Source organism: Chelonoidis abingdonii, chromosome 7 (assembly GCF_003597395.2).
Source record: "Chelonoidis abingdonii isolate Lonesome George chromosome 7, CheloAbing_2.0, whole genome shotgun sequence".
In the NCBI taxonomy this organism is placed as follows: domain Eukaryota; kingdom Metazoa; phylum Chordata; order Testudines; family Testudinidae; genus Chelonoidis; species Chelonoidis abingdonii.
This window is the reverse complement of record NC_133775.1, coordinates 18079025-18090284: the sequence shown is the minus strand read 5'-3', so window position 1 is coordinate 18090284 and position 11260 is coordinate 18079025. Positions and strand designations below refer to the sequence as shown.

Below are 11260 nucleotides of genomic sequence, written 5' to 3'. Positions count from 1 at the left end.
CATGCATATATTTGGAATCACTTCCTCTCCCCTTTTTCCTTCTTTTCTCCACAAGGGGTCACTATAGAGCAGAGCTAGGATGACTTGAGAGCTCTTCAACCTAGAAAATATAAAGATTTTTTTTCTTCTATTTTAAAATGTAACAGTACTTTAAAATATATGTACTTCAAATTTAACTGTTCATGGTATTAATTATTATCTGGGAAATATCATAGTGCCTTTGAAATGGGTATTATTTATTTAGTGTTTATCTCAACTCCTTATCAAAAAGGGCAAGCTTTTAATATAAATGTGTTTCTTTTAATAAAATACAAACATAAAATGTAAATGCAATTGGAAAAAATATCGGATCTTTGCATAAGTGTACAAATGAATAGAAACTTTTAGAAGACCTTTTTGGGAAAAAAGCTTTTTTTAAAACATCAAAACGTGAGGAGGGGACTTCGTAATTTTTGAATCAGAAATTTAATTCAGCTGGGGATCACAAAAATATCAGAAATAACGTCAGTGATCAAACTCTTGACACCCAGATAACATTTTTCATCTTTTTTTTCCATCTTGGTAGAGAGAAACTTCTTCGGCATTCACAAGCAAATGGCCTGAGAAATACAAGTAATTGACCATACGAAGTTTAAAGATAAAAACATTTTATCATATGTAACTTTAAAAGTAATCATATAATTAATGAGTGAAAAACAGAGAGAAAGATTGCCAGAGATTAAGATTAAGCCCTGCAGAAAAGAATGTTCTAACTAGAAATTGGTTTAATTAATAGCACATTTTACATAATGATTACAGTGTAATTGCGCTGACTAGCAAAGTGTCATTAAATATATCCATGCTCCTTTACAACACCCTAAGGCTAAAAATAATGAGTTACATTGAAAATCACTATGCAACAGGTTCATAAATAACATTTAAGCCTATACAAGGCGAATACTTATAAATAATAAATATTTGCCTTTTGTAATTGAAGAAAAAATGACAGCCTTCTTTTTCTACTACCCTGTAGATTGTCATGTTATAATGCTGAAAAGATTTTTTCCCCTTGCATTCTCTAGAAAGTGTTGAATAATTTATTCAAATGCTAATATTCCACATAGCCTGACTTTGAGGAACAAATATTCCTACATAAAGAATAAATGCCAACTTGCTTATTACCAGCTTCGTTTTACTTTGCACCGTGCAGTCCCCAAAAAACTCTGACAGTCTATTACATGTGTCAAATAAAGTTAGTGACCTGATTTTCTTCCTCAATAGTTGCATTCTTCTTTATTTAAAAATTACCCCTTCTCCCAAAATGTTCATCGTGCTCAGAGCTGTTAATGCAGCAACAGATGCTTTGCAGCTCCAAAAAGGACGACATCATAAACTTGATAACTTTTTAATCTGTGGGTTTTCTCCAGTGAATCAGGAGTACCTAATAAAAACAGATTTGATTTCGTATTAGCAGTATGCTGACATTTGAAAGACCCCCAAATGGTTCATATTTAGCTAGCTTACCAAATCCAGCAACCTCTCCAATGTCAAAATAAAGTAACACAGTTTATGTGCAGGAGCACGATGTATGAACAGGAAATGTTCTCACACAAAGGGTTTTTCAGCTACCTTCAGCTTACACCAAACCAATAGAGGACATGCTGATATCTATCAGTAAAGTGGTGATATCTGGGTATCCTCTTTCTAACGCTAGAAAGGGGAGTGGGGAAATATCTGTGCTATAAAGGGGAATCGATGGCTGTCCATGAATATGATCTCATTGAAATGTACAATGATGCTCCACTTTTCTCTCTCTTTCTAGAGGGCTTCCCATGACCAGCCCGTAGACGCTGGCTGCTGTTCTTCTGACCCATTAGAGCTGACTCTTTGTCACCAAAAGAATCAGTTATTGCTAGTGAAATCAGGAGGATGCACCCACCCACGTGCACACTGCCCCTGAACCATAAGTCTCAGGACACTCATTTGACGCTGTGTATCTATAACGCAATGCTAAGCTTTCACAGCTTGTTAATCACAGATATTCACCTAGGCAGACAGTGTAATGGTAATAGGATATATATGCCTGTCATGGGTCCCCTCACCCCTAGGACACCTGTTCCTGGCTGCTCTGAAGATTAGTTCCTTCCAGGTCTGACCCTCCCTTCTGTTACTCATTCACACACACGTCCCGCTGCATCTTTCTGTCTGTCACTCAGGGTCCTCCCTCTTGTGGCTTGGCCCTCCAGCCAGATCACTGTGTGTTTTCCCTCTTGCAGAATATCAAAGTGTCTCCATATGAACCGTCTCAGGCAGCCTTCCCATTCACTGCCCAGACTGTGCCACTTCCCCGGTGACTGGTAGAGGAACCAGGGGCAGCTCCAGGCCCCAGCACGCCAAGCATGTGCTTGGGGCGGCAAGCCACGGGGGGGGGGGCGCTCTGCCGGCGCCGTGAGGGCGGCAGGCAGGCTGCCTTCAGCGGCTTGCCTGCAGAGGGTCCTCTGGTCCCACGGCTTCAGCAGACCTTCCACAGGCGTGCCTGCAGAGGGTCCGCTGGTCCTGCAGCTTCGGAGAATCTCCGAAGCCGTGGGACCAGCAGACCCTCCACAGGCAAGCCGCCGAAGGCAGCCTGCCTGCCGTGCTTGGGGCGGCAAAATGCCTAGAGCCTCCCTGAGAGGAACCAGGGCCCGCTTTTATTGCAGGTTCCAGCTCAGGGACCCTCTAATCAGTAGCCAACGTCTAAAACATCCCACCTTGCTGTCGTTTCACTGAGCCTTTTCCTATTCCGCCTCTCTGAGGTTCCCACACCACCACCCTTCCTCCAGGTTCTGAATCCCCAGAGTTTCTACTCTCCCCCTGGGTTTCCTCCCTTCCTCCTCTAATGTCCAGAAAGTGGCTGCTGGCTTCTATGCTGCAGCCCTTTTCTGCTGCCAACTTCCCATCTTTATACTAGCCTGGCCTGTTCCTTCTCAGCTGGGCTCCATCATCAATCAGGAGTTACTTAGGCAACCTCAGATGTGGCCTATCCACTTAATTGGACCCTTCTCAACCTCATTAACCCTGCCTAGGCTAGGATACCCTGTCACAATGCCATCTTTGCTGAAATGCTTAGGTAACTCTGGGTCATGGGAACTAGCTATTCTACACAGCAAAGTCACCAGCCCCAAACAGAGAGAGGCAAGTGTGGGCAGCAACAAAGTGTAAGTATGGAAAAAGTATTGTTTGATATAGGAAGAGACTGTGGCACATGGAGGTGATGGCATGTTCAGTAGGATGGGGCTGGGAGAAGGAGTCTCAGAAGAGGGGGCCGAGCTTGAAATTTTGAAGGAAACAGACTCTAGTTAGTTCTAACCCACTCCTTCCCCCACATGTTCTCCACAGAGAAACAAACACATCACCAATATGGAAACGGATTGCAATGTTCCCCAGTAAGTTGAAGGTCTGATTTACCACACATTTATTGCAGGAGTCCACAAAATCCTAACAAAAGCACTTTGCAAACCAATAACTATACAGAGATATCACAATATCAACCTCAGAAATGCAGCCACTTTCGAGATGGAACATGGCAGCTGTTTAGCATCAGACAACAACAGTACACTGCAAAGAAGAATACCATGTCACCTTGAAAATGAAGCGGGAATTTGAGTAAACACCCTGGCTGTGGGTGACACTGGAATTGGGCCTAGACACCGGGACAATTATCCCTGCTTTTCCAAAGAGGGACGCAGGTATTTCTTGAAGTAGTTACAAGCAGATCTTGTTTTTATGTCTGATCCTAAAGATAAAACTTCATATTGTTTCAGTGGCTGGCTCTATTGCAAAAACACTAACAAATTTATTTTAAAGAAATCATCATTTTTACTGCTTTCAGTGTCACATCAAGATGCGTAGAAACATTATCACTTTAACAGTGGAAGCCAGGAAGACTGGAAACAATGTGAATCTAGACTGAGACAGCTGCAGCCATAATACTCTGCGCTTACATCATATTTCAAAACCCTTTGTAAACATTAAGCAACACTCACAACAGCCCTGGGAGGTGGGGAAAGATTATTACTCCATTTTACCAATGGGGAAACAGATATATTTAACTGAGGTTAAAAGACTGACCCATCACCACACATCAAATCAATGGCAGAGCTAGATCAAAATTCAGGAGCTCCTAGCATTTGCTCAGTCTAAGACTAAGGCATTTTGGACCTCCAGTCACTGAAAGAATCCTGTGGATTGATTATCACAAGTTTACACTGTTGCCAACTTTTCCAATTTTTTTCCTTGTCATTAAAGTTCCAGCTCCAGGAATCATGCATTCACATGGGAATCTTCACTTACATTTAAAAAAAATGGTGAGCTTCTAGCCCTCACAATTGCAGAGAAAAGCTTAAAAACACAAATCCTAAAAGCTCAAAACACAGAATGCAATAAAGAAAACCCCTAAAATATATTATTTTAAAGACCTCGTGATTTTTAAGCCAATTTCATGATTCATTCACAATTTTGAACGCTTGGAGCTGGAGAATATGCGAGCATGTAAAGACTCACCTATAAGGTAAATTGATACACTATGTTTGCCTGTTTGTCTCTCTCTGTGCTCCTCAACTGACTTTATACCACTGTAGTGTCAGACCTTAGCAAGCGGGTATGATTGTATCATCCCCTAGTGACTACAGTCGACAGAAGCTATGAGCCTTATTCTGCTACTATACATGTGTGACTGTTTTGTGGCTCAGCTGTAGCTTTCGTTTGGTTAATTACACCTTTTCCGTCACTTTATATTCCTCCTAGGGGTTCTGATCCCAAATTACGAAACTTCTGTTGGAGCACGCAACACCAAGTGCCTCCCCATGTCCAGTTTGGCAAGGGTGGACCCTTTCACACACACACTTCTCACCAACCTCCCCCAGCTCCACTCCCTGTTACTCCTTTTCATTGGTGGAATATTAAAAAAATAATTGAACTTTAAAAACGTATCCCTGCCTGATCCAGACCCATGGGACAGTAACAGAGCTCTAACAGCTGACAACACAGCACTGCCCCTCTACAGCTAGGGAGTTGGATAGGTAGACGCGTGTGTACGGACTGGGCTAGCGCCAGCACAGCCAATGTCATGACTAGCATTCTAGGCATGGCAGGATAGCACGGTGACATCAGCAACCTTTGCTTCCATGATTGTGGCCCTGATAACAGCTTCTTTCAGACTTGTGGGATAAACAAATGAAAACCATTTTTCATTTTCCATGCACATGAATCGGAAATCACCCAGAATCTCAAAGGCGATTGCAGACGTTTGTGAATGGCGTTTAAAATGCATTTCTTTAAATAATTTGCTTTTTAAATCTCATTTTTAATGTCTTAATTTAATCCAGATTCATTTAAAGAGCTACCTAACCTGAGAGGTTTAATTTATTAATATGTGAAAAGTGGCTTGATCCAAAAGCCATTGAAGTCTTTGCATCAAGCCCTACAAAGCTAACTTTATTGTTTATATTCTAATTATGGATATAAACAGCAGCACATTTTGTTACACAAGAGGGAATAAATGCCAGTTAAATTAGAACATCTACATGTGCTTTGCTAAAGTCAGAGACACAATATTTGCATATAACTACAACAGGGCAGATTTTAGCCCTTAGACAGGCAGAGGAAAGATTAAGAGAGAATGTCTTCCCCTGTTTGTTCACTTCTACTGGGCAATAATATAATTTTCAGTCTCACGTCTCTATTTCAGACCACATATGGCAGTAATATTGGATCTTCACCATCTCAGCTTAACCATGACTAAACAGGTTGATGAATGTCATGCATCTTATCATCATACATGCATATTTTTAAATATAATTCACTTTTGATCTGCACCCTTGTGCAGTGGCGAATGAAAACAGTTACGATTTCTTCCACTGTCTGCCTTTAAATGTATTAAACAGCCCTGCTGTCAATAGATTATATTCTTGTACAATGATAATAGCCCAAAAAACTAAGAGGCCTTGTCAGGAATTGCAGTTGTCACAGTTTGATGCAAATGATTTTACTTGGTGTTCATCTGCTGCACAATCATCTCATAATCTGGATATACATCACAGCATGACATGTAAATTTCCTGCTACTCTGCTTTCATTTCCAGAGGCAGCAATCAAATGAAAACCATTCAACCTCACCAAAATGTATAAATAATTTTCATTCAAACATATTAACAGTCAAAATATGAGAATTTATCACAGAGTACTATGCCTTTTAAGAAGCAATAAAGACTTTACTTTTTAAGCATATTTCTACTTAGAAAAGTAATATGAACAGTAACTTGCAATTTTAAAAGAGGATTTAAAAGTCCGCATATAAGCCTAATCTTCAAACTTCAGTGTGTTGCTGGTGCTTTGCTACATATTTTCCTTGAAAAAAAATTTTTTTTTTAACCTGGAAAAGTACAAAGGAAAAACCTGCATCTGCATTGAAATAACTACCTCTAAAAAGAGAAAGTACTAAAATACTAGTATCACGCCAAATCTGCCCTGTACAATAGATACAAATATTACAGATACAAAGAACTGACATGAAATAACATCTGATGATGTGACAATTAAACCATCCTTTTAGCTTATTACATTTTATTGTTAATGACAATCCATTCTGAAATGAAAACAAGCAGGTACGGCTGAAAATGATTTCCTTTAAATTCTGTTTTTGGAAAATCACAAATATCACACAAACTTCAGCTTGAATTCCAAGTAAACCAGTGCTAGCTGTCAATTATTTTGTTTCTGATGAAAGGAGATGAAGGTAACAATTGAAAAAGGAAAATATTTGCCCTAGCTGCCTGGCTGTGAAGTCAAATGAGAGATTAGAGTTTGGCAGCACTTTCCAGCTTCTTGGACCTGCCAAAGCAACATTGAGTGTACTGTGAAAGTTCTAGGCCCAGGGTTCGGGAAATAAGAGAAATGCCAGGCTGTTGGCTAACTCTCAGTTAAAGCATGATCCTCTTCCTACTGGAGTCAAAGGGAAATAGCCATTGACTTAGTACTGTTGGTCTTGGCCCTTCACTCTAGCCTATCCTGCTATCATTTTGGGAACTGTAAAAGCAATTGTTTGCAAAAAAATAGGGCCTGATGCTGCAAATACTCCTTACCAGGCATAGTGCTTATTGCCATCTGTGAGCTCAAAGGGAAGCAAATGTTGGTGGAATCAAGGCCACAGGGAGTTAAATAGGCACCAAGAAGCAAAGTTGTGCTGGAGTGATTTGTTTAATAATCGAATCTTTTTCATTTTTCCAGCAGCAGACTGGCCCAACTGCCTGACAGTTCTGCCTAGCTCCATTCACTAAGGTGAAGTGTTGAAAACTGACACCTAATAGTTGACAAAGAAAAAGGGGGGAGACACGCTCCCCTGCTTAGGAAAGGAATGCAAGATTGAAAGGCAGTTTACTGTTATTATTAATGACGGTGCATGGAAAAAATTGCCATCTCCCTTTAAATTGGACACTTTTTTCCAAGAAATAGGTAAAATTGCCAAGATGACAGTTTTTCCCATTTTTCCAGTGAGTGTGTCGGAGGAACTAGAAGTGCAATAACCTGGGGTACAGCAGGCTCAGCCATCTGAAATAAAACTTTGCAGTACTAATGTTTTTGTAACTGCTTTCATATTGTAATGATATTTTTCCAAGCACTGGTTTTATTTGATCTTAAATACCTTTTTGGGAAAGTCCAGTGAGCTGACTCTAATAAAATCATGCTATTGAAAAAAGGTTTAAGTGGAATGTTCAGAATAAATTACAAAACTGCATGCAAGAATACCAGCTAGTGCTGCAATAAAAATCTGGAAATGAGGATTCTTGCAATATATTTTAAAGTAGTATACTTTTTTTTTGTTCATTTTTTTCACTGAATGTTTCATAATAGGAAGCTTTCACAATGTGAAAGAGAGTAAAGGAATAACGAATGAATAAAGGGCCAAAGAAATTGCATTTTAAAAAAAAAACTTTTTTGTGCTACAGAATATATTTCATATCATTTTCAATAACTTTTGGAAAGATCATAGGCAAAGTAATTTCATTCTATTTTACCGTGCCAAAATACCGACATTACATCATATTTAGGCTGTCAGATACCCCCCCTCCCCCAATATATTCAAGACCCTTTAAATGTAATTTTACATGGCTTTTGCATTAAGGATTGGTATCAATAAAAGAAATAAGTCCAGTTTCCATAGCCTGGAAAATCCTGAAAATTCAATTTTGAGGGGTTCCAAAATATATCTCAAGCTTTTCCCAGACTTCCATTTTTGCTCTGCAACAGCCAGCCCTATATTTTATGGTTTAATCCAACTCTAAGAAGTGAGCTGCCTAGGGAAGAAGGGAATGATCAATATACATGTATCATTTCCCTTTGTGTTTACTGCTGCCAGGCCTCTCAAGAGAACTTGGAACGGCTTTGCCAATTGAAGCAAGTTACCTCTGAGGTGTACGGCCCAAAACCAAGCGAAACTGGGACACTCTATAAAATCAACATTATTTTGAAAATATCCTCAGATGCTGGCAGATGCTGCTTTGGATGGGAACTTTCCCTTCCTTTCCCTAGCCAACATGTCTTTTCCCAGTGTCTGAGGGACCTTATGTGAACCTCATTCCTTACTGAGTTAGGGGCATAAAAACTCACCAGATGCCTCTGAAGCGGTGAGTGAAGACACTTGCAGATCACTGACATTGACTCATTTAGATACACAAGGCCTGAGTCTGATCTCATGCTGATTTTACGCCTAAGTACATTCATTGATTACAATGGACTTACTCCTGATTTACAGCTGGGACCGGAATCAGGCCCATTCATTTTATATCTCAAATAACATGGCCACAGGGACAGTATATCTTGCAGAAAAGCTCCTTGGTGAAATTAAAGAAATCAGATCTCATTCATTGGAAAGCAGTTCCACATTTGTATAATTACGGAACTCTATAAACTTCTGTGTGTTTGAGGTTCATGAACTGATAGGGTCCTGGCGATATACCCTAAAGAGTGTGCAAACCAGAAAGAGGGGGAAATGAAGCAAGACTAAAACAGATGCACAGTGCGCCTTCATTGGAACAAGGCCCATGCTGGATAGTCATGTCAATTACATAGCTGTCCTGATTAATATCTGTCTAGTTATCTCAGATATTTGTACATATATAAATCATCAATCACCACAGTAGCTTGGTGCTAAAATGTAAGCTCTGCTTTTGCTATTTTAAGGTTCATTTTATGGTTTGGGTTTTTGGATTTTGATTTTCTATCTGTCCCAAAGAAGGGTTGTATATATACAGACATGTATACAATAGACATGGCTCTATAAATGACATTACTGTATTGTATTGATCAAAAACTTAAGACTAGAAATATTAGTGACATTCTATATTAACACACTGGAGCTCACAATTTCAGACCTGAAAGGGAAAATGTTCTTGTGGGATGAATTTGGGGTTGAGAGCCAGGAATTTGGATCCAATCTCTGCCACTGATGATCTCTGTGACCTAAGTCACTTAACTCCTCAGTTGTCCCATCTCGAGTGATATTTGCTTCTTTATCTCACCTTGCTGCTGTAAGTATTAATTCACAAATATTTGTGCAGGGCTTTGAAAATGTAAAGCTCTTATTGTTCACCGTATTTAACAGCTGTTAAACACCACATAACTCCTTGGCACTGGCCAAATGTGTATCTATTAAATGAGAGACAAGGTGGGTGAGGTAATCTCTTTTATACGACCAACTTCTGTTGGTGAGAGAGTCAAGCTTTCAAGCTTACACAGAAGTCTTCTTCAGGTCCAGGAAACTAATTCAAGGGCAGATCTACACTTAAAACACAGCAGCTATGTGGGTACAGCTGCACCCCTGTAGCACTTCAGTGAGAACTTCTCCCATTGGCATAGTTAATCCACCTCCGTGAGAGGCAGTAACTATTTCAACAGGAGAAGGCCCTCCATCGACATAGTGCTGTCTACACCAGGGATTAGGTCAGTATAACCGAGTCATTCAGGGGTGTGGATTTCTCACACCCCTAAATGACATAGTTATACTGATGTAATTTTGTACTGTAGACTTGGCCAAAGTGTCACTGCTAAATGGAAGGTCTGAAAAGATTGTTTAGTCTAAGTAGTTATCACATATTTTAAGGGACCATTCAAGGTAAAATGACCTATTAACACCCTCCAGCCATAGGAAGGAAAGGAAAGTGAGAGGGGAGAAAAACACAGCTGGGAGGGGGGATTGTTAGTGGGTTACAGATTGTTATAATAAGCCATACATCCAGTGTCTCTGTTCAGTTCATGATTTATAATGTTTAGCAAAGTTATGAATTTAAGCTCCCACGCTCATCTTTTGAAAGTGTTGTGCAGGTTTCCACTGAGGATACAGAGTGATCTATCTCTTTATGAAAAGTGTTCAACCACAAGTGAAAGGGTGTTTTTGTCTTTTATCATTTTTCTGTGCAAGTTCATTCAAGAGTGTGGTGATTGTCTGGTTTTAAACCACATAGTTACTATTGGGGCATTCAGTGCACTGGATGAGGCACACTACAGGTTGTGATAGGCATGTGTAGGACCCATGGATCTTGAAATGGATATTGTGGGAGGTGTTGATCAGTGGAGATATGTCTGCAGGTTTGCATCTGTTGACCTGGCAGGTCTAGTGCTCTTTTGAGTTGGTGGTCCTGATCTATGTTTTCACTGGAAATCTCTGGATAGATGACTTAAACTGCTTCATAGATTTCTACCACAACTTCAACAACCACCATCCATCCATTAATCCCTCTCAGGACCACTCCTACACTAGCATCCACTTCCTGGACACCACGATCAGGTTCAACAATGAAACTCTACAGACAACTACATACAAGAAACCCACTGATCATCACACCTAACTTCATAGATTCAGTAACCACTCCAAACACACCCAGAAATCTGTTATCTACAGCCAGGCACTCAGACACCATAGAATATACTCCAAGGAGAAAGTCCAGGATATACATCTTAACATACTCAAAACTACCTTCACCAAACAAGGACATGTCACAAGAGTAGGTCACACCATAGAATGGCCCAACTAAATACCCCAAGAGAACCTACTTCAATACAGAAATAAAACCCACCGAGATCACACACTCTTAGGGTATGGCTACACTTACATTTTTGCAGCGCTGGTAGTTACAGCTATGGTCGTACAGCTGTGTAGGGCCAGCGCTGCAGTGTGTCCACATTTGCAGCATTTGCAGCGCTGTTGTGAGTGGCGCATTGTGGGCAGCTATCCCACAGAGCACCTC

General features: G+C 40.2%; 1 protein-coding gene across 1 annotated transcript in view; it reads right to left on the bottom strand.

The window, feature by feature from the left end:
• Positions 1-486: 486 nt before the first annotated feature.
• The window catches only part of ATG4C (autophagy related 4C cysteine peptidase), a 93847-nt gene continuing 83073 nt past the window's right edge, over positions 487-11260 (bottom strand). Inside the window, exon 11 of the mRNA XM_032795491.2 lies at positions 487-1420. Within this exon, the coding sequence (XP_032651382.1) occupies positions 1385-1420 (36 nt within the window). The 3' untranslated portion in view covers positions 487-1384. The remainder of the gene's footprint in view (positions 1421-11260) is intronic.